At 33.2% G+C, this 24,184-nt stretch overlaps 3 protein-coding genes and 1 non-coding gene across 11 annotated transcripts in view; 3 read left to right on the top strand and 1 right to left on the bottom strand.

The window, feature by feature from the left end:
• LOC109708231 lies at positions 1,511-9,430 on the top strand. 6 transcript variants are annotated; one of them, XM_020229920.1, is made up of 5 exons: positions 1,511-1,624; positions 2,411-2,511; positions 3,851-3,904; positions 4,946-5,000; positions 8,684-9,430. In XM_020229920.1, exons 4-5 carry the CDS (start codon positions 4,965-4,967, stop codon positions 9,155-9,157), a joined length of 510 nt encoding a protein of 169 aa, XP_020085509.1. In that variant the 5' UTR covers positions 1,511-1,624; positions 2,411-2,511; positions 3,851-3,904; positions 4,946-4,964; the 3' UTR covers positions 9,158-9,430. The 6 variants fall into 6 exon arrangements, with proteins under 6 accessions (XP_020085509.1, XP_020085516.1, XP_020085491.1 ...); XM_020229927.1 differs by lacking the exon at positions 3,851-3,904 and having other exon boundaries at positions 8,687-9,430; XM_020229902.1 differs by lacking the exon at positions 3,851-3,904.
• On the bottom strand, positions 10,421-10,493 carry TRNAK-CUU. The gene has a single exon. It is a non-coding gene; the product is annotated as a tRNA-Lys (tRNA).
• Positions 12,508-17,097, top strand: LOC109719474 (feruloyl CoA ortho-hydroxylase 2). 2 transcript variants are annotated; one of them, XM_020246190.1, is made up of 3 exons: positions 12,508-13,184; positions 15,606-15,951; positions 16,846-17,097. In XM_020246190.1, exons 1-3 carry the CDS (start codon positions 12,694-12,696, stop codon positions 17,071-17,073), a joined length of 1,065 nt encoding a protein of 354 aa, XP_020101779.1. In that variant the 5' UTR covers positions 12,508-12,693; the 3' UTR covers positions 17,074-17,097. The 2 variants fall into 2 exon arrangements, with proteins under 2 accessions (XP_020101779.1, XP_020101789.1); XM_020246200.1 differs by lacking the exon at positions 15,606-15,951 and adding an exon at positions 14,761-15,097.
• The window catches only part of LOC109707742 (putative ABC transporter B family member 8), a 14,502-nt gene continuing 10,501 nt past the window's right edge, over positions 20,184-24,184 (top strand). The window contains exons 1-3 of one of the 2 annotated variants that reach the window (XM_020229260.1): positions 20,184-20,448; positions 20,580-20,667; positions 20,782-20,960. In XM_020229260.1, coding sequence (XP_020084849.1) covers positions 20,200-20,448; positions 20,580-20,667; positions 20,782-20,960 — 516 coding nt within the window. In that variant the 5' untranslated portion in view covers positions 20,184-20,199. The remainder of the gene's footprint in view (positions 20,449-20,579; positions 20,668-20,781; positions 20,961-24,184) is intronic. The other variant, XM_020229269.1, reaches the window with a different exon arrangement.

Here is a 24,184-nt window from a genome sequence, read left to right as displayed (position 1 = left end):
GGTCATAACTTTAATTAGTTCGTTTATATCGTTAAGGATATTCAATAAGAACAAGAAAACTTGAACTATTTTAATTGCACAATTTAGAGAGATTTTTTTTTTTTTTTTTTGAAAATAACACCATAAGGCATTTATTCTATATGATAAGGAGTTACAGACTTCTCAAACTCTGCGAAAGAAGACCAACTAGAAGCTACCTGGGAACCAAGGCCCCATTTAGCTAATTTATCAATACGTTGTGAAAAAGAACTATATCTAGACGACCACCCTATAAGAATATTATTGTTGGACTCCAAAAGACGTCGAAGCGAAGCAATACGCTCTAATTCTTGTAGTGAAAACGAATTATGCTGGTCCTTAAACAAACAAGAATGAATGATAGTAGTCGAATCTGTGTAAATTGAGTACTTGATATTAAGCCGATTATTTAGAAACCACTTAACTGCCTCAGAATCACAGATTTCTCAAATTCCATGATCGAGAGTGTAATGAGGGAGTGATCGGAGGATCCGTCAATCCTAAGTCTAAAATAAACCATCGAAGAAACGCAATTTGCTCTCACTGGATGATTCCACGATCAACCTTTAGGCGAACGACAGTCGATCGTAATTGGTAGAGCAGTTGGCCGCGGCTGTAGCCGATCATCTGTGTTTCCCGTCGATCAACCGTGAAAGCATGGTTGTTCGACCGTACACTAACCAGAACTGCATGCATGAGTCCAAACTTTATTGGAGTACGTGGTGCCTAGGGGTGTAAACGAGCCGAACACGAGCGAGCTTAGGTCGGCTCGTGTTCGGCTTGTTTAATAAACAAACCGAACACGAGCTGGCTTGTTAAAGTATCGAGCCAAAAAATTCAGCTCGTGTTCGGCTCGTTAATAAATGAGCCGAACACGAGCTAGCTCACGAGCTGGCCAACGAACAATAAGTTAAAAGGATTACATTTAATATATATAAAAAATAAATTTATAAAATCTTATCNATTATTTATTTATTTATATAAATATAAATTATATAAATATAAAATATATGTATTTGAGCTATTATTGAGCCGAACACAAGCAAGCTAACCCCATCTCGTGTTCGGCTTGTTTATTAAACAAGCTAAACAATTCAGCTCGTATTTGACTCGTTTACTAAACAAGCGACTTTATCTCGAACTGATTTCGAGCTCATCACTAGCCAGCTCGCGAACAACGAGCTGGATTGCCACCCTAGTGGTGCCAGAACTCTGATAATCCTTGCGGTAGCTCGTATCAAAATTAAATTAAAAATTTGAGCTAAATGTTGAATTTAAATATCTCAATAGTCAATTTAGCTCAAAAATATTAAATTTGAATATGTAAAAAGCTTTTAAATTTTCCAAAAATCAGTCCAACTTTAAATTTTAGATTCGAAATTCATAACCAATCCAAATCTCGAAATTTGGGTCGGAATCATGACAATTTCAAACTCGCGTTATAGGACAGAGGATCCCCATATATTAAATTTTTCACCCCTCCCCCACTCACCAAAAAAAAAGGGAGTATCCGTACATTTTACTTTTTCCTTCTTTTTTGTTTTTTTTGTCTCGTTCGTGCCCTCGCCGCAAACCCTCGTCCTCGCCGTATTTTTACTCATCGAAGGTACAGAGGGAACCCTAAACGGATCTAGGGTTTCATGTAGTTCTCTTTTCCGAATAGGGCGAATGTGAAGTAGTGTTTCTTTTTTTCTAATTTTTCTTTTATTAGTGGGTTTTTTTTGATGGATCTTGATGGGATTGTTTAATTGAGTGTTGGTTTCGAATCGGGTTTCGGTGCGTCCGTGATGGGAAAATCCGACCCAACTCTGGTTTCGTTTGTTGGTTGAGAAATTGCTCTGTACTATGTGTGCAGTTATTATCAGAGAGAGAATGAAAATTGCCTTTGATCCGTCGGAGCGAGTGGTTCGGGTTTTGATTGTGGTGTCGATATGGCACGGCACAATGGCATGTCTCGACACTCATTCTATTTTATATGTTGGGCGTTAGCCAAACCAGTCCCGATCCAAACCGTGCGGAGTATCGTGACAATTTCAAAAGTATTGTAAAGTTAAATATTAAAATAGAAAATTCTCTACACGAAAAAAGATTTTTTTTTGGATTTATAGAAGATGAGAGAAGAGCAAGAGACGGAAAGAGGGCTTGAATTGAAGCTATTTTACGTTAAAGAGGAGTTAGGTATAATTTCCTTTTTGTTTGGTGAATTTTGTTTCGCTTGTATTTTTATTTAATTTCTCTCTTTTATGATTGTGCCAACAATAGCTTTGTTTGGTGAATTTTGTTTTGCTTGTATTTTTATTTGATTTCTCTCTTTTATGATTGTGCCAACAATAGCATTTTTGCTGAGCAGACGGATTTATGGTAAAAATCTGATTTGACGTTTTCGTTGCAGAATTTCAACAATCGATATCGAATCAACAGCAGTCGGTATTAAAGCGAGTTGCGGATTCTTAAAATCTGATATCAGGACAAGTAGCAGGTTCCCAACAATTGGTATACCACATAACTATTTTGATATTTCAAAATGTGCTTTTTTTTTCACCTTACAATTAAATGATTTGTTGGGTTTAGAGTGTTCCTTGATAAACTGCCATACTATCCACTTTTTACCTTTATCTTTTTTTTTGTTTTTTTCCCTTGAGATATATTAATTCTTTTCTTTTCTTTTTTTTTTTTTAACCTGCTCCTGTTTACATGAGTTTGCCACTTAATTATATTACTGAATAGTTAATTTAAGTTCAATACTTCATGATATCTGTCACTAGCATGGAACTGTTGAATATCTTTTCTATCAACCTACTTGTTTACTACAGTTTAATCCTATATAATTGGAATTTGATATAACCATCCAAATATCCTGTTACATTAGGGATTCTGAAGTGTTGTATGAGAATCACTACGAGCTTTTTCGTCAAAGATTCGCTAAACAACTTTTTGTTGCAAAAGAAGTAGAAATTTCAAATTAAAGTTTTTGCTTTAGGTCCCGAAGCTCATTTCCTTAATAAAAGTTGTAGATTATTTTCATTCGCCAAACTAGCCTATTGCATGACTGAGTACAATAGTTGTCACTAATCTTCTTTTCTCTAACATTTTGGCTCTTTGAATCTATACAGGGACCTTTAACACAACGAAAAAAACTAGAAAATGTAAAGTTATTTCCTTCTTGTGAACAATTATCTTCTTTTATTAAAGATTATTTGTTTATCATTCAATCAGGCAAACAGTGATCGTTGTGAAAGACAATGGAAATGAATGACTTTTCAACCATAGAAAATTTTTAATCTCTGTATCTGTTTTTTTTTTTTTTTTCTTTTCTTTTCTTTTCTTTGGTTGGGTGCTGTCACCAAAATTTCAGAAGAATGAAGAGTTATATCAAGTTGCAACTTCTTCACATGTTATTTTTTGCCATATCTTTGCTTTCTATCGAAAAAGCGCTTCTTTGTTAGTTGAAAAGAAACTAGTATTCCTTGTATAGGGTCTTTCTAAATACAACTGTATGTTGTTTAAGAGTACTGAAAACAGTATTTCTTTCAGCTATTTAATTCTACAGTATTTATTTCAGTAATTTAATTCTACATGTCCCTACAACTTTTCTATCTCCTAGTTCCTGCATTTTTATTCCCACATTTTGAACTTGATCTTACTTGAGACTCACTTATATATGTAGTTGGAATCATGTTGCAAATATTGTAGGATGAACAAATTTCTAGAAAATAGAACTTACAGGGAATAATTTTACTGAATTACTGTCATATTTTTCTTTTCTTTCAAATTTGCATTCTTCTTTTATATATCTCGCATTTTTCAAGATTTAATGGAATGTTAATTTTAGGAAATTTCACTCTACGAGCGTAAAGGGGTTCAAAAGCTAAAAGTAAAGCACAAAGTAAGCAGATTGGTTTCATATGATGTACATATAAAATGCTACCAAATGCGAAAAGAATCTACAATTTAGAACATCATCTAACACCCTGCCTTACACTTTAACCATAAATCAGTTTTATGTAACCTGAAGGGAGATAGAGGTAAATATTGGTCGTTGTATCTATACCTATATATTATTCCTCTTAAATGGCAACATGTCCTTCATTATTGAGTGTCGGCTCTAATCAGAACCGGCTCAAATCCTCGACATGTTTTCTTTTTTTTTTGCTTGAATCGAATCGGATTTTTCTCTTTCTTTGCTTGAACCGAATTGATCATTGTTGTGTGTGGGCTCTCCCGAATCGGCTCAAGCCTTTTACATGTTTTTCTCTTTCTTTGCTTGGAATGAACAAGATTTCTCTCTTTCTTTACTAGAACCGAACCAGATCAACCTTCTTTTTTTTGCTTGAACTGAATCGGGTCACACCTCTGCATTTAGCCGAACTGTTCCTCTTCTTCTTCCTTCAGTTTCCTTCATCGGCAAGATGAATGACCCTTTATCATCGTTTCTTCCATCGCAGTTTTCTCTTCCATTGTCGTCGTTTTTTTTTTTTTCTCCAATTATCTACCCGTCGTATCGCAGGGTTACTATACTACTTTCTCTTTATTCATGAAAGGTGAAACAATTTAGGCAAAAGAGCAGAGTGCAGAGTTTCTTGCGCACTCGTGATTTATGCTTCTTAAGATCACTTCTGGTCTTATGGAAGGAATTACATTTGTTTTGTAATAAGAAACATGTAAGTTTATAAAGCAATAATTCCTTATAACAATTTACATGTAGTATCTCTCTTTATCCATCACATATTGAATTTTAATGGACTCCATGTGTATTGAAGTTAATTATCAAAAATGTACTGATGTAAATACAGAGTGATAACTTATGATATGTATAGTTTAGTATTCTTTTCCTATTTTGATGCACGATGTCAATGTCGTTGTGACCTTGAATTGCACGTTTAGCGACATGAAAGCTTATTTAACATGAAAAGAGATCTCTTGGCAGGAAATTAAAGAAGGCTTTCATGCACAATCTACCGAACTTAAAAAAGATCAATGAGGTTAGTAACATGTTTGACAGGCTAGAAAAAAGATTCACCGCCCGTGAATAGATCACAAGGTATGATTTTGACAACCTTAAATTGCCATTTGAGCGGCAGATCCAGTTCATTTTATAGGTATTTGGTTAGATGTGTAAAAAAGATGCTTTCCTTTTTATTAAAACTCATGAAATATGGCTGCAACTCTTCCAATGTGCTCCTTGATGGTGAATCCAAAACCTCTCTACCAGTTATATCTATCTTTACTTGGCCTTTTATGTTGGAGTCATATTTTTATTACGCAGATGATTAATGCTACGCTTACAAATTTGTCCTATAGGCGTCTATGAACTCATGGTATCGAAAGGATGGATCTATTCCTTAGCTTCACAAACATCTGCAATAAAATTTGGCCACTTAAGCAAGCTTGATAGATGTTTGTGGATCCTGTTTGTAGGCTATGTGGGTGTTCTGGAGTTGCTAGATTGAGCATAGGGTGGATCAATTGAGTATTGTTGCTTCATTTGATTTGACCTGTTGAATGTCGAGCTTTGATGGTGGTGGATTTATTTTGGTTAGGATTCTCAAATTTTGACTGATTTCCAATTAGAATAACATTATGTGGAGAATATGGCTAATCTCTTGTAAGGCTAAGTGCTCGATGAGTAGAGTTATGAGTATTGCAGTGGAATCTAGAGAAGAGAGAATATCACAATGTTGGTTCAATGCCTTTTGTGACTTGTGAGGCTCCTTATTGAAGAATATTAGTCTTGCATTCGATATAAATTAGAATCCTGGTCTGTATAAAATATGAGGGGTTTCTTTACCAATCAGCTTTAGCATTTGGGGTGGGTTTGAGCTCTTTAACTTGGCAGTAAAGCTTAAATCACACCTTCCTCATGAGATACGGCCCAATACCTTTCAGTTTCGGCCTTGCTTTAATTGATTATTGTCTAGTTATCAATTGGTTCATCCCGTTCTTTCAATATGGTTTATCTACTTCTTATCTAGCTTAGACCAGATCTTTCAAATCGGTTTTGCCCAATTCTTATATAACCACATTGGGTTCGTGCCATGTACTAGTAGGACCTAGCACGCGTCCTAGCGGTATGTTAAGAATATTAGTCCTGTATTTTATATAAATTAAAATCTTGGATTGTACATCATGTGAGGAGTTTTATCACTTGTCAGCTTAAGCTGTCATGGTAACTAATCATATCCCCACTTTTGCTTGATAGAAACTCGCCAGGTTGGGTTCTTCCCCCCCTTATATGTCTAATCCCTTTATTAACTTTTTGTAGTACAAATTTCTTATAATATCTATGAGGGTTAATTTCATACAAGTTCCTGCAAATATAGTGAATGGCAAATATATTCCTACGAAGTTTAACTTTCATATGTTGTTCCTACAAAGTCCTGATGTTTTCAAATATGTCCCTGCCGTTAGAATCCGTTAGAAAAATTTAGTTAATCATAGATTAGACACTTAACCCCAATTAATTTTTGACATTTTTATCCCTTTATATCATACTATTAGGGGGTGTTTGGCCTAGCTTTTAAAAAGCGCTTTTGGGCTGAAAAATGATTTTCGGCTCAATAGAGCGTTTGGCAACTCACTTTTAAAATCTGATTCTGCTTTTTAGAATCAGAAAACTGATTTTGAAGGCCCCAGAATCAGAAGCAGAAAAAAGCTGCTTCTTGAAATCTGATTCTGATTTTGGATTAAAACTTCAAATTTTTATTTTTATTTTAATTTCAATATTTAAATTTAAATTTAATTTTTAAATTTTCGATCAAATATTTCAGACATTTCAAATTTAAATTTAATTTCTTTAATTTCATAAATTTCAAATTTCAAATTTATTATTTAATTTTTATAATCTCAAATTTAAATTTAATTTTTAAATTTCAAATTTAAATTAATTTTTAAAATTCATTTAAATTTTAATATTTTAAATTATTCAAATTTTAAATTTTCAAATTTTAAAATGACAAATTTAAATATTAAATTTTAAATATTAAATTTTAAATTTTTTAATTTTATTAATATTCAAATTTAAATTTTTAATTTTAAATTTTAAATATTCAATTTTTTTTTAAATTTTAAATAATTCCAAATTTTTCATTTTAATTTTAAATTCTTAGATATTCAAATATTCTTAATTTTAATAATTTAAATTTTAAAATTATATTTTAACTTACCATATTTTATATTTTAATTTCATAATCTATTATATTATTACATTTAAATTTTAATTTAATAATTTTAATTTTAAATTTAGGATTTAAATTTTAAACTTTAAATTCTAAATTAAGCTTTGAAATTTTAATTTAAATTTATATTATATATTAATTTTATATTTTAAAAATTCATATCTTATTATATTTGTTAAATTTATATTTATATTTTTAATTTTTAATTTCATAATTATTTTAAAATTTAAAATTTAAATTAAAATATCAAATTTTAAATTTTGTACAATTTTGAAATTTAAAAATTTTAATTTTAATTCAAATTTAAATTTAGATTTTAAATTCTTTTAAAATAAAATTTAATAAAAATATTAATTTATGCAAACATCAGAAAAAATTTGCCAAACAGTTTTTCAAAATCACTTCAGAAAAATCACTTTTATCTAAACTCTGCCAAACGCTCTACAGTTTTTAACCAAAATCACTTCTCCAAATCAAAATCACTTTTTCAGAAGCTAGGCCAAACAGGCCCTTAGTCTATTATGGCTTTTGGAGAGATATATTTGTAATGGCAAAATTGAAAATATAAATAGTTCTCTAACGGTAACAAATCAGAGGAACATATTTGAAAACATCAGGATTTTTGCAGAGATAACATAGGAAAGTTGAACTTGTAGGGATATATTAGCCATTCGCTATATTTGCAGGGACCTATATGAAATTTACTCTCTCTATAAAAAGGGTAGCCAACCCCATAACCCTATTAAGGTTAACAAAGAAACCAAAGACGAGGGTCTCACTAATTGCAAGGATCCATGCAATCAGAGCCTCTTGGTAGAGAAGAAGAGCCTGGCCATCTTCCACCTTGGGTAATCTTCTTTTGTACTACTTGTTCTTAATTACAAAAGTAGTGTATTCATAGCATAGTTATAATGAAATAAATTCGGGAGTAGTTTTGTTTGGTGTGTTCTCATGCAATGAACAAACATCAAGCGAAGTTTTGGGCTTAATCTCTCTCTCTCTCTCTCTCTGGGTGTTTATGTGTATTTGCACGTGCACGTGTTCGCACATCCATGTGTCTGCATGTTTGTGAAAACAAGTGGAAGAAAAATTAACAGAACTGTAATATTCTTAGTCTCTTTCCTATCCACCCAGATTGAGAGTTGATGTTGAAGTGAATTGAATTTGTACTCTCTCTCTCTCTCTCTCTCTGTGCGCGTGCATGCGTCCGTATCTGCAGGTGTTTATGCATGCGCGCATGTGTATGCATGCTTGTGAAAACACGAGAGAGAAGTTGGTAGAGTTATAGCATTCTAGTCTCTTTCTATGAACCCCAGATTAAGAATTGATGTAGTTTAAGATCGAATCGAAGTTGTGCATGCATTCACGCAGAAGTGTGTTTGGTTCATTTGCATGCATATTTGCATCTATTTCGCGTGTTATCTTATTATCTTCGATAGTATATACCTTGCTAACCTTTTCTCTGTCTCTTTTCATTCGCTACTCAAAAGAAGGGTCAAGGGCTGAGAAGAATCGTCGCCGCAAACTTTCAAGAGACCGATAACAAACACCCGCTCAACAGCGATCCAAGCGGTCCGACCATCGACACGAACAACACGAACGAGGCCATCGTGGAGTGCGAATGCTGCGGCATGTCTGAGGACTGCACCCCCAAGTACATAAGTCGGATCAGAGAAGCATTCTGCGGGAAATGGGTCTGCGGGCTTTGCGCGGAAGCCGTGAGGGAGCAGCAGAAAAAAGCGCTTCCGGCCGTCCTCGCCGTCGACGAGGCTTTGGAGTCCCACATGTCTCTGTGCAGGAAGTTCAACAGGACTGTCAAGCTAAACCCTAAGCTCTCCTTAGCTGGTGCAATGAGGGACATAGCAAGGAAAAGCTTTGAACACAGGAACAGCTCTCACTCCAAGGGCAATTCATGTGGAGCTAGGGTTTCAACGACCATTAGCTGTGGCCCTGTTATAAACTGATGAGGATGCATGTTAATAGTTGGTATCAATGTAACAGTGTATTGGTGAAATGTGTGTGGTAGCCCCTACACTTTCACTATATTATGACCAAGTCCTTAAACATGGTACTAAAATAATTTAGTCTCTAAATATTGATATATTTTGTAATGATAACCTTGGAGCCGTTATCAATGCAAAATGAGAGATGATACCTAATAGGAGTCTATAACCTTGGTGTAAGATGTATACTGTATACATTTTATGGTTAGAATCAGAACACGTTAATGATAGTTTTATGCCATATATAATTTTTGTTCTTCAAAATTATCTTGATACAAAGACTATTGAGATTCGGTTTTTATCAACTTCATATTAAATTACCAAAACAGGGAAAATTTTCACCCAAAATTCTCAATTTGAGCCGCAAAAAAATCTTACCTACCACAACCCTGCAACAAAACCTAAGATTAGGAATCCAGTAATACGAAATGGAAGGTTCAAGGACTAATCAACCGCTGCACATCCGTTTTAAATTTAAATTATTTAAATTTAAAATTAGGGGCAATTACTTATATATCCCTAAAAAGTTTTCGACTTTCTGATTTACCTCTCTTAGAAGGTTAATATTGAAAATACTTTTTTTACATTTTAAGTTATTTCAAATATACTCCTAGAGTTAAAATCTGTTAATAAACTCTATTATCTTTATGAAATTACTATTTTGCCCTTTCAAATATATCCTTCTACCAGCACCAACTTTTCTTATTTACACTTAAGTTAGAGGCGCAAAACGTATTTTACTTTTTGGTCTTTTCAAATATACCCTTCTACCATCACCACCATTTTTTATTTGCCCTTAAGTTAAGGACAAAAGTGGCATTTTAATTTTTTTTTTAACTGTGATAGATATTTAACTCACATTTAACCCAAGTTAACTTAACGGATGATAACTGTAATGGCATTTTGAAATAACGGAGAAACTACGAGGGACATATTGAAAAAAAAAATAGGGATAAATGAGATATTTCCGAAGTTTTGAAGGGTATACAGGCAATTATCCCTTAAAATTAATTAGTCCACTTGGTTTGTTTTCAGAAAACATAAAACCTAACTGCACTTTCACTTCATACATTTAAAATTAATTAGGTCCATTATTTACCTATACTTCCAAAATACTTAAAATGAAATTAATTAAAATCCTTTTTATATTTAAAATTATTTAGGGTCCACTTTGGATTTCCCCCCACCCCCCAACAAAGTTTAAAAAAAGAAGTAAATTGTAATCGCCCACCGTGGGGCTCGAACCCACGACCACAAGGTTAAGAGCCTTGCGCTCTACCTACTGAGCTAGACGGGCTCTTTTGATTGTTTATTTATGATAGATAAATTCTATACTAAGTTCAAATCAACTCAAGCTTGAATTGAAAATTGTTTGGACCTTATCACAGCTTGGTTTGAAATGTAGATGGAGAAAGGGAGGCCACAGGAAAAATACTTTGAGGACATGTCTAGTTCACGATTGAAATCGAAAGTGAAAATAAAACTTGAATTGCATTGGAATTGAAAATGGAATGACGAATCATTTAAAAATATCTGACTTATTATTAGAATGGAAATCCGAATGGACATTTAGGATTTTGAGAGAGAATATCAGTTAAAAGCGCGAAGAGTGATGAAGGAAGAAGAGAGAGAGGTGTTTGAGAGAAGAACAAATCTAGTTCATGAATGAAATAGGAATTGAAAATAAAAATTGAATTGCATTGGAATTGAAAATGGATAAACGAATCATCTAAAAGTGTTTTTAGGATTTGAGAGAGGATATTGGTTAATAGAGCGAAGAGTGGTGGAAGAAGAAAATAGGGAGGGGTTTGTAAGAGAAGGTTTTTAAGTAATTTACTTTGAAATCGGTTAATCCGGAATTCAAAGTCAGATTGAGGTATAAATAAAATAGATTATTTTCATTCTAAAGTGAAATGAGAATTGAAATAAAAAGCTGTAAAACAAACAACAATTTCAATAGAAAGTTATGAATTCTCTAAAAATTTAGAAATATTTAAATAGATTTTATACATTTCAATAGTGATATTTTTATATTATTAATTTAGTGTAAAATGAATAGTCCCTATAGGAACTGCGAATTTAGAAAAAATATAAAAATTTAACAAACAATCTCCAACACAAAGAAGACAAAATTCAAAGTTATGATCAGTACTTATCATGACTTATACTTTTCATTTAAACACTTCACTATATTATGAAAATAATATAGTGAAGTGCTAAAACTAATAATGCAATTAAGCTGGTATTGAACGGTCACATGTCACGCAAAATTTCTTCAATTCACAAATAAAACAAGGGTAAACTTCAAATATCACCCATGGAGTTTCGTATGTTCTCACTTTAGTACTTTTTTATTTAAAACGTATCAATTTAGTATCCCGTGATTTCATTTTTTTTCTTTTCGTCAACTTTCCTGTAAATATTTTATTAAATTATGTACAAAAAACTTCAGATACTCCACTTAGATTTATCGAATATTCACTTTAGTATCTTTTAGTTTTAACTTTGTTATTGATTTAACGAAAAAAATTAACGAAGGAAATAATAAAAAAAGAAAAATAAAATCCCGAAATACTAAATTAATACAATTTAAACCACAGAATACTAAAATAAAAAAATGCGAAGCTACAAGGATGATATTTGAAGTTTTTTCATAAAACAAAAGTTTCACCAAATTTAGTTCCACCATTTGGATCAAACCATACTTATATTTGCATAATAATTCCACTAATTAATCCAAATTAAGGATGAACACATAGATCAAATTAACAAAAGCAAAATAAAAAGGGGGAAAAGATGAAAAGAGCCCTCACCACAGCTGTGACCCAGGTTGAATTCATCATCATGTTAGAAGACACACTATCATTACCACATGCCTCTCCTCTGCACTTTATCCTTTTTATTTTTAATTTTTTTTTAGATGGTCACTGTATTATCACCATATTGCGAATTGATCCCTGTACTTTTCAAACAAGGCCTATATATTGTGAACATTCGCAGCCTCCCAATTATTCTTTTGAAATAGAATAAACATTTTATAAGTAAGAAATATACATTATACTAAAGAACTGTTATACTTGGAATTTTATAATGATCCAAAATTGTAAAATGTTCTTATAACAAAGTAGATGTAATAACAATCCAACATATTTCGACACAAAATATAAAAATCTTATTGGATGTCTTAATAAGTATAAATCTGATATTGAATATTATCTTTATCTAAAGTTAATAGGTAATCTTATTGCATGTTTCTTTAATGAATCAAACACATTATCACAAATAAATATTCATGCATCCAAATAAAACTAAAAAAAGTTATCTTGGACTAAAGTGTAACGTAATTCAAGTCACAACTCACAACTATTAAAGATTTTAGTAAAAAGTATATGGACCAAGTCGCAATATCGCAAACGTACGGGGATCACCATAGCTTTTAAATGAGAGAGATTGCCTCTCTATTTTCACCCCCTTCGTGATCGCCATCTCCTTCTCTCATGGCGAAATCTCTCTGGGCGAGCACTCCTCCGAAGCTTCTAGAAGAATCCCGAGCACCCCCTCCATCGCCGATCGCCCATGCTCAACCGTCCGATGACGATCCCTACGACGACGACGAGATGGCCCGATTCTTGCGGAGCACGCGCAGCGTGCCGAAGCTAACCCTACCCCGGACGATCCCGGCGGAGATCGACGTGCGGGGGCTTCTGGATTCCGGAGTCGGCGCCGGATCCGCGACGGAGAAGATGAAGTCGGCGGCGGCGGAGCTCGGATGCTTCCAGATCCTCGGCCACGGCGTCCCGCCGGAGCTCGTCGCCGCCGCCGCCGCCGCCGAGGCGATGGTGAGGGGATCGCCGGAGGAGGAGAGGAGGGGAGAGGAGGAGGAGGAGGAGGAGGAGGAGGAGATATTTTGGTGGAGTAAGGGAGAGAGGAGGGAGAGGAGTAGGGAGGAAACGGCGGGAACTTGGCCTGGAGATTCTAGAAGCTTCTAGTAAGTTCTTAATTTTTTTTTGTTTTGTTTATTTATTTATTTATTAATATTTATTTATTTATTTATTTATTTATTTNCTCCATTCGCGAGGGTCCGAACGGATCTGTGAAAGATACACATCCCCTCCATCTAGAGGTGCTAACGAGCCGAACACGAGCGAGCTGTGACCGACTCGTGTTCCATTTGTTTAATAAACGAGCTGAACACGAGTTGACTCGTTAAAGTATCGAGTCGAAAAATTCAGCTCGTGTTCGGTTCAATAATAAACGGGCCGACATGAGCTAGCTCACGAACTGACCAACGAAAAATAAGTTTAATGGGTTAGATTGAATATATATAAAAAATAAATTTATAAAATTTTATCAATTAGACTTTAATTTAATAGTTGAAATTTTACATATAAATGAGTTTTTTTATAATTGAGTTCAGCTTTATATTTTTCTTACTAAAAATTAAATAATAAAAAAATATATATTATATATATAATATTTATTTATATATATAAATATATATAAATATAAAATAAATAAATTATATAAATATAAAATATATGTATTCAAGCTGTTGTCGAGCCAAGTGCGAATGAACTGATCCCAGCTCGTGTTCGGTTCGTTTATTAAACGAGCCGAAAAATTCAGCTCGTGTTTTACTTATTTACTAAACGAGCAATTCGATATCGAGCTTCCTAACTCGTGTTCGGTTCATTTACTAAACGAGTGATTTAATATCGAGCTCATTTCGAACTGAACACGAACTAGTTCGCGAACAGCGAATTGAATTGCCACTCCTGGCTCCATCCCCATTTTCTTAATGAATTTGAACAAATTTAAAGCAAATTATTATTATTATTATTATTATTATTATTATTTAATTTTTAATTTTTATTTATCGTTTTATTCAAAACAGATCAAAACGAAGCTCCACCGACCCGAATCCATTTGCATCCCAGAGTATGGTGTTTTTGGTGTTAATTGGACGGCTGTAGAATAATAAGTGATTAGTTGGGTTGGCTAGGCTAAATTACAAAATAACACCTACACTTTACTAGTATGGTAGTTTACCATTATCTCAAATAGGTCAAAATAATTTAAATAATTATTAAATTTTGATATACAACTTTATTAGAATGAATTAACGTATCACATCATTTATCAAAGAGTGTGGTTTCCTGTAAATTCAGATTTTTGCGTGCGGATAAAGTTCGCTACAGAATTTTTTTACACGGAGAGGTAAAACGATTGCACATTCCTTATCAAAGTTATTACTTATATAAAATATTCTTTATTAAAATTATTAAAATTGATAATTTAATAAATAATTTATTCATTTTTTGTGATTTTACTAGATATGATAAATATTATTTATCAGCTCATTTTCATGTAGTTATGATTTTATTGAAGAATTATTGTTATATGACTTATGCTAAGCCAAATAAGACCTTACTTACAGGTTCCAAGCCAAACAACTTTCTAAAATCAACTATATATATATTAAGAAAGTTTTAAATCCCTTCACTTGTTGGTTAGCTTAACCCCTCTCTCTCTCTCTCTCTCTCTCTCTCTCTCTCTCTTTGCAGTGACCAAATGGATGATCTATGTGAACTGATGAATAAGATAGCCATCAAAATTGAAGAAACATTAGAAGTGGTTTCAGGAGAGAAATGTGCAGGTGAATTGGTTCTTCATCTCCATAAGCATAACAAGTACAAAAATGGCAGCAGCAGCAGCAACAGCAGGAAGCAGCTGAAGCATGAAGCCCTCAAATTGGTGATAAAGAGCTTAATCAACTCCCATGCTATGTGTCTGCATGTATGTCAAGGAGCTTCTGGCTTTTGCATGTACACCAAGAGAGGTTGGGTCAACTTTTGCCCCAGTGACAAGGCCATTGTTGTTACTATTGGTGACCAGATCCAGGTGATACAAATCATCATACATGCATGAAATATGGTAGGAGTTAATTTGGGCCTCTTTGGCCTTTAATATTGTAGAATATAAATACTGTTCGATAAAGTACTATCTAAGTACCACTAAAAAACAAAAGCGCCATACTATTTCAGAGGCAAAAGAATCTGTTCAAATTATTATTGGCGCGTCATAAACCAATCACATACGAAATTGGTGATATCTAGGGTGGCAAAAGGGACGAATTCGGAGGTGGGAAGGGTTGGATTTTATCCTATTGTGTCCCCACTTCTCGCTCCATTTCGGGCAGGTGGGGCGGAACGGATTTTTGGCCGATCGGAATATAGATCAAAAAAAAGAAAAAGAAAGAGAGAAGGTCCCTGCATCCCACTCCATTTCTTAGTGGATTAGGGCGGGATTTCCACCGGTCCGGATCCATTTGCATCTCTAGTGATGTCATAATTAGGACTAAGCTATAATTCTCAAAAGNCTCTCTCTCTCTCTCTCTCTCTCCTTGCAGTGACCAAATGGATGATCTATGTGAACTCATGAAGAAGATAGCCATCAAAATTGAAGAAACATTAGAAGTAGCTTCAGGAGAGAAATGTGCAGGTGAATTGGTTCTTCAGCTCCATAAGCATAACAAGTACAAAAATGGCGGCAGCAGTAGCAGCAGCAGCAACAGCAGGAAGCAGCTGAAGCATGAAGCCCTCAAATTGGTGATAAAGAGCTTAATCAACTCCCATGCTTTGTGTCTGCATGTGTGCCAAGGAGCTTCTGGCTTTTGCATGTACACCAAGAGAGGTTGGGTCAACTTTTGCCCCAGTGACAAGGCCATTGTTGTCACTATCGGTGACCAGATCCAGGTGATTCAAATCATCATACATGAAATATGGTAGGAGTTAATTTGGGCCTCTTTGGCCTCTAATATTGGAGAATATAAATACTGTTCGATAAAGTATTGTCTAAGACTAAGTACCACTACAAAACAAAAGCGCCATACTATTTCAGAGGCAAAAGAATCTGCTCAAATTATTATTGGTGCGTCATAAACCAATCACATACGAAATTTGTGATATCTAGGGCGGCAAAAGGGACGAATTCGGAGGTGGGTAGGGTTGGATTTTATCCTATTGTGCCCCCACTTCTCGCTCCATTTCAGGCAGGTGGGGCGGAACGGATTTTTGGCCGATCGGAATATAGATCAAAAAAAAAGAAAAAGAAAAAGAGAAGGTCCCTGCATCCCACTCCATTTCTTAGTGGATTAGGGCGGGATTTCCACCGGTCCGGATCCATTTGCATCTCTATTGATGTCATAATTAGAACTAAGCTATAATTCTCAAATGAAAAATGGAAAAGAAAAAGAATTTCTTATGAATTACAATAACAAGTTAACAAGTCAATTACATAATAACAAATCAAACGGATAAAATTAGAGCGAGCAACCATTAGGCCTTTTTTATATTAAAATTTTTTCAATACCTTCTCTGTATAGCAAAAGCTGAAGCTCTAAATTAGAGCTTCTAATTTTAAAGTACAAATATTTGATTTTTAACCTTCAATCACTAAAAACAACATGAACTTTTTTTTATTTTTTTTATTTGTCAAATGGTTTACTGATAATAGCAGAAACAGAAGTGGGAATTGTGACTCCTAACTCACTACCCACATATTTATTTATTCATTTATTTATTTATTTGCCATTTCACAAAACCCTAATAATGGGCCTATTGGGCCCAATCCAATGTGCTATTTTGCAGGCTAGGAGTAATGGGCTCTTCAGGAGTGCAAGTGGAAAGCCCATCTACGACGCTGAAGAAAATCTACGGCCGTCCATATCCGTCACCTTCATCCACTCGCATCCGACGGCTAATAGAGCTTCATCTCCTACACTGGGTGTAGAGAACACCATCTCACTCTATCACCAGCTTGTTGTAGCAGTGTGCCTTGCTCTTTTATACAGCTTCATATCCTTCTTAATTGGATAAGAGAATTATTGTGTTATATTTAATATCCTCTCAAAATTTTCTCTTTTTTTTTTTTTTTTTCTCAATAAGTGTGTGTGACATGTTCATAACTTTATTTTGGGTTAAGATATATTATCTCATAGTCTTATGTTTTATTAGAACTGTGTAAACAACTACAAGCAGCTTATTTTTTTTATCAAAATATTTTTTTCGAATAATTTCCATTTGGTAGAATTAGAATACTTTGTTTTTGAGATTCATAAGCTCATTTTCAGATTTTAAAGTAACAAAAATTGCGAGTGCAGGAAGTTTGTTAAAAAGATCAATTCCAATTAGCATTTAGACACTTAGCTTCAATTTATTTAATTTTGTGTAAATCAAATTTTCTTTTAACCCAACACAGTGAAACAGCAGAAGCACTTCGGTTCACACTATTAATTCGGTTTGGTTCAGTTTTCATAAAAACTAAAAACATAAAAAAAATCGAACTTTGAACCGCGACTAATCTCAGAATCATTAATATTCAATCAATACTTGTAATAACACACAATAATATATAGATGCATAAAATATTTCAAAGGATTCTCTACTTTCAATCTTGGGATCATTACTCAAAAAAGAAAAAAAAGAAAAAAAATTAAGTCACTAATGTTCCATTGATATATACTTGTACTAGGACAAAATAATTAGATTAATAAAATATCTCAGAGGATTCTCAGAGTCTTAAGATTTGGAAAAATAAAAAAAAATTTATCTTCATTTTCTTTTCTTTTCTTTTTTTTTTTTGAAAAAGTTGATGCCCTAATATTTGGAATAAAGAATCTCTTATGGCATATTGGGAATAAATATATTCCTTATAAAAGAGCACATGTTTTATTCAATTGGTGGGGTTTGAGCTATGTAATGGTGGTTTGACTAATTAAGTTGGGATCCATCATTAATTTTTTTTTTAATTAAGTTTAAAGTAGAGTGAGGACAATGTAACAAATAAATATAAAATTATGCAATTAGCTTAGTGGGTTTTAGTGGTCTAAAGCACTACCAGGAAAAGCACTTGGCTTCTTGTGCTAGCTATGACGTACAAAGTAATCCATCAAATCAACACTTAATATATAATAACTAGATGCCCTCTCAAATATTTAAAAGAAAAATAAGAGAAATTAGGGAAAAAATATATTTCAAATTTTTATATGGCACCAAATTGATCTACATATTAAGCGCAATTAGCATTTAGTTTACTAGGCAGATTCTCTCGTATCTGCTAAACACGTATTAGAATTTAATTTCTATTCAATGCGGAGCTATTGTTTTTAATTAACAAGAAAAATGTATAGGAGAAACTTTTCCGATAATCTTTTTTAGCTTTAATGGTTAAGATCCATGAGCTAAAGAGTTTGAAAATGATCATATCATGGATATTAAAAGATGAAATATTAAAGAAGGAAGAAAAAAAAACTTCATCACTATCAAGATTAACCGAAGCTACTTAACTAGGTTAGGCTTAATTCAATTAATTGCACAGGTCCCTACACGTTAAATGAATAATACCAAACATGGACATATAGAGCTTGAGAGTGGCTATATTAGGTACTTAAAGATCATACTAAAGCTACTTTATGTGACACATATATTATTAGAATCATTTTATTTATGGACGTACCACAAATTACGAAACTACACCTGCCCCATACACACACACTCTACACGAGGGATTTAAAATATGTACACATATAATTAAAAGTCCTCGTACACTATTTTAGTATATGTGTACTAAAGCATATCAACATGTGATTTGAGTGTTCGAAGTATATATACATGTAACTAGTTTAGAGAGAGAGAGAGAGAGAGAGAGAGAGAGAGAGAGAGAGAGGTACACTAGTGTACTTCATGCACCTAATTAAAGTTTCTAAATTTTAGTACTCAAATGATTTTATACATTTGATTAGAGAGTTGGACTAGTGAATTTACGTACCTAATGCTATTAATTTTTTATAAAATGCTTAAAATTTAATAATTGACTTGTACATGTAAATCAAGTGACACAACCAGAAAATTAATAAAAAGTGGGAAGCAACCTAAACCTTGCATGAACCACATAACCCACCAACCTAGTTAATTAAGATTAATGCAAACACAAAATTTGCATAAGGAATTAATTCTATTGATCTTCTTATATTTATTCTTTTCTCACCTGTCCACTATTTTTTCGACGGTTAAAAACTATTTTACTTCCCTAACTAGTTAATCAGGATCCTTTTTATAATGATATCTTAAACATGCATATATACTCATATAAGTTAATTTGTAAAGAATTAATGTATCTATATATGTATGTTCATGTGCATTTCATTAACCGTAATGGATGGTAATTAATGATCACTTCTTATCAGTTTAATGGTGATCATTTCTCTTGATTTTATTTCATCATAATCGTGAATTTTCTTATATTATCGTTTACACGTCTCAAGCATATCATGTGTGTCTTTAGAAATAAAGGCAAATGTAAAGGGTAATATAGCTGTCGCTTTACCAAAAAAGCCTGTGCAAAGGGGAGTCCAATATCTTTACCATTAATAAAGCAAATTAAGCTAGCCCACAACACCCTAAGGCATGCAACTAAAGTAATACTGAAGCATGTTTAGGGAAACGATGTCACAAAAGATCGATGGTCCTTTTCTTTATTTCTTTTGAGAGATAGGTAGCATGCTATCTGCTTTATTTATTTTATTTAGAAATAAACTTAGCTGAAAATGTGAATCAATTAGGATTCAAACTTGAGATCTCGGGTACCAACCATCAAGCTCTTTACCACTTACTCTAGGGACGGTCGGTGGTCCTTTTCTTTATTAATAGTTTTTTTTTTTTTTGGTTTACTTAATTATGAGCATAAGAAAGTAATGGCCATATAAAGTAATATTGAAAACAGACCCTTATGCGCGTGGTGGTTTCATCTTTAATTAAAATGCTCACTCCACATAATGGAAACATGCATGTAGGAAGATGGTGTTTTGCAAAAAAAGGACAAAATTTTCTAGTATTTTCACATCTACCTATATGGGCATGATAAAATAAAAGGTGCAGTATATATATATATATATAGCCATTATGTACTCAAGCTGCAATATCATGTTTTCATCATACTAAGCCATGGAAGCTGAAAAGAAAAGAGGAGAGGATCGCGAAACCGGAAACCGATGCGAGGGATCCTTGCGCGGAGTGTTTCGGTTCGCGGATCGCGTCGATGTTCTTCTGATGTTTTTGGGCACCATAGGAGCTGTTGGAGATGGGTGTTCTACCAACTGCCTCCTCCTCTTTGCTAGCAATCTCATGAACAGCTTAGGTTATGGAAAAGCCCATCAGGATGAGCACTTATATTTCATGCATGAGATCGAAAAGGTTAGGAACTACAAGAAAAACCCTAATCTACATTATACTAATTATTAATTATTCACTATGATCTACTCAAATTTTCTTGCATGTATATATGATTGATCTATTCTTCTTTTCTTCCTTTTCTTTGTTTGCAGTATTGCCTCTACTTTGTCTATGTAGGACTAGTAGTCATGGTGGTGGCTTTTATGGGTAATTTTCATGAACGCAATCACATCCTACCACGTAGTCTTGATTTTCTTTTCAGTTTTTTTTTTTTTTTTTGGGTATCATATTGTTTGAGATGAGTCTTGGATATATGATTTTAATGAGGTTTGTTTTATCTATGATTAATTGTAGAGGGGTATTGTTGGAGTAGAACAAGTGAGAGGCAGGTGTTGAGGATAAGATACATGTATCTTGAAGCAATCCTTAAACAGGAAGTTGGGTTCTTTGATTCACAAGAAGCAACAACTGCAGAGATCATAAATAGTATATCAAAGGATACTTCTCTCATCCAAGAGGTCCTAAGTGAGAAGGTAATATTTATGATCTTTGTTTCTTTTTTTAATTTTTTTAAGTTGTGGAATAAAAGCTTCAAGGGTCTACATATATTATTATTATCATCATTAAGAAATAATGTTCATTTCTTAGCATGTATTGTTTTGTCAGCATGATTAGAGCACATTATAAGCTTATGATAGAAATGAAATCAATGTGTTTCTCTAGTGAAAAAAAACCCTAAAAGAATCTATCTAGAGATCTAATATAAATCTAATATAAAAATAAAAGGTATTAAAACTCTAAATAGTAGCTAGTGTTGGTCCAATATTTTGGTGTTAACCTTAATATGATAAAAATGGGACAACAAAGGTTATTAGAATTCTAAGTGTGAAAGATCAAGGTACCGGGTTCTTTCGGACGTTCGATTGAGATTATCTCAATTAAGTTTCCAGATAGGACTTGAATTTGACTATCGGATGAGTCGAACTGAGACTTGACTTGTGAAGGTTATAAATTAACATTGTGCAGACGACTAGAGAAAGAACCTACGTCTCCAACATCCAACTATTGAGGGCGATTTGAAAGTACGAGTAATTTTCGTATTTCAGCCGAAAGTAGGGTAAATTAGTTTTCTAATTTCCAATTCAATGTAGCAGTATAGCACTAGCCTTAATACTACATTTTCCTCTCATTTCCGCCGTAGACTTCAACTGAAGGCTTTGGCCGAGATCTCAGGTCTTTAGAATTCCTTCCATCAGAGTCAAAATCAACCCCGAGCCCATCGAAACAAGCTCGGCCTGAGATATGCGGCCGAACATAGCGTATTTCGTTGAGAGGTTAAATCACAGCAGAGAACTCAAGCTGAATTGCTTGAGGCTATATCAATCGCAGGTCTTTTCGCCAAATAATAAGAAATTAAATTCTACTTAAATTTTGTAATGTTTATGATCATGTTTACCACTTTTTTGTAGCAAATTAAAAGGGCGATTTGATGTTGATACTACTAAGTGTACTAAACTTGTTTTAGATAAATAAAATTTTAGGAAGGGAATAAAGTGTCCATGCATCTTCCCCACATGTTTCAAACATGGGGGAATCAATCCTTTCAATTGGAGTACTTGATACTATGTGGGTATATAGCATCTAATTAATTAAAACACAAATCAATCATTCTATATCATCTTTAATTTCTTTTTCCTTTCTTTTTTTTTTTTTCTCTTTTGTGGAAATTAAAGAATGAGGTACTATAAATCATCATTAAGAAATAGGATCATTTCTTTGAATCCTTGCTGTGCTATCATAAGTAGAACACATTATAACCTTATGATATTAATGAAATCAGTATATATGATATCTAAGATTAATTCAATCCTTCTCTTTTGGGGAAAAAAAGAAGATATTGAAATATATGGTAAATCTAGGTTTTGCAAGATCAATCGACGAATACATTACCACTTTTATGAATAAAGTAAAAGATTGATTTTGTTTATATATATATATATATATATATATATATATATATATATATATATATATATTTCTTCACTTTTGTTCTGTGACGTAATTGATTTGATCTCCAGCTTCAATATTTAACAGGCCAAATTATGCATATTAGTGGGGTACTGTTAATAAATATTTTAGGCGTATTTTGTACTATATTGATATTTTGGATAAAAGATTTGATGTTCCACTCCTAACTAGCAAATTGGCCTAATTATTTGAGATTTTGAAAAAAAAATGAAAAACTCAAACAAAAGAGCAAAGTGACTATTTCCCTCACATGTTTCAAACATGTGGGAATCTTTTCTAGTTTTGGAGAGTCCACACTATATATTGGGGAATTATCTAATTAAAATTAAAAAACACTAGTTACTATTATCATCTTAACAGCAAGATTCCTAAGTACATCACATGAATTTACTTGTAATTAATATTCTCTCAAACGACTTTTTGATTATGAAAGAACAAGGTACTCTTTAATTTAATTAAAGAATATTCCAACAACTTGGTTTTTGCTAATCCATACAATTTGATGGAATTTATGCTGAGTGTTTTCTGGCCTTTCCAATTCAAATCTAGCACTAAAATTGCACCATTATATATTTTATTAAAACATTATAATATCCTTTTTTCCAACAGAAAATCCAATTTCCCGGTCTCCAATTTAGCGTATTTGTATTTTGTCATCCTGCATTCTACAAAGTTTCACTTTACTAACCTGAAATTTTTTTTCCGTTTTTTTGTCATTAAGAAGGATATCACAATGTGGTAAAATGCTACATTTTACCATCATATGGTCTGTAAATTAATATATCACGTTACTATCATGTGATTTATAAAATACAGTATTTTTTTTATTATATTTAATGACAGTTCTTTATGATGAACAAAAATAAATCACATGACAACAAAAAGTGAGAAAAAAGCCTTGGGACTATATTGTTGGCTATTTATTATTGTCTAAAATAAGTTTAACTTTCTTATCTGTGACAATAAGTTCAAAAAACTAATAAATTGTATTAGGTGAGTCAATAAGTTGAGAGAGAGTTCCAATAATAGGCATAACATTTAGGCGGATTGAAGGCCCGTAAAGCGTTATGACTGAGCCCTTAAGTGTGATTAGTGCGTCACTTCTAACTATACGTATTTTTGAAATAGTTAGTTAGTGCTCCCGATCCATATATATATATATATATATATATATATATATATATATATATATATTATGTGCGTGTGTAAAAGCTTGTTTTTTTTGTAATAACCTTTCTTCAATGATACACTTTCAGGAAGAAGAAGAGCTGGTGACTGCTCACCGAAAGCAAGTGGAGGAGACTCTAGATATCATAAGAGAGGTAATAATGCCTTGGATCACATGACCTTTTTTGGTCGGCAAAGAAAGTCATAATTTTCTCTGTTCCTTTGTACTTTCAGGAGATGAACCTTTTGGTCGAAGCAGATCAACCTGGCAACCAATTAGATGACTACATCTCAAGATTGAGTGCGATACTTTCGCAGAAAGCCGCTGGAATCGTGAACTTGCAGGCTCGGCTGGCACAGTTTCAGAGGCGTCTAAACGAGCATAACGTTCTTCTCTCATCTCCTTGTCCTTAGTTATCAAGCAGTGGGACTATAATTACGCCACATTAGGTTTGATGCAAATTAGCCCTTGGATTACTGGGCTAAGCCGCCAGTGTTTGCTGTTACAGTGTGCCTTCTTTCTGAAGCCATTACAGCGTGCTGCAAAAGCCAAGAAAAGAAG

This window comes from Ananas comosus, linkage group 1 (assembly GCF_001540865.1).
Source record: "Ananas comosus cultivar F153 linkage group 1, ASM154086v1, whole genome shotgun sequence".
NCBI classification, from domain to species: Eukaryota; Viridiplantae; Streptophyta; class Magnoliopsida; order Poales; family Bromeliaceae; genus Ananas; species Ananas comosus.
Note: the sequence above shows the minus strand (reverse complement) of the source record. Positions and strands in the feature narration are given on the sequence as shown.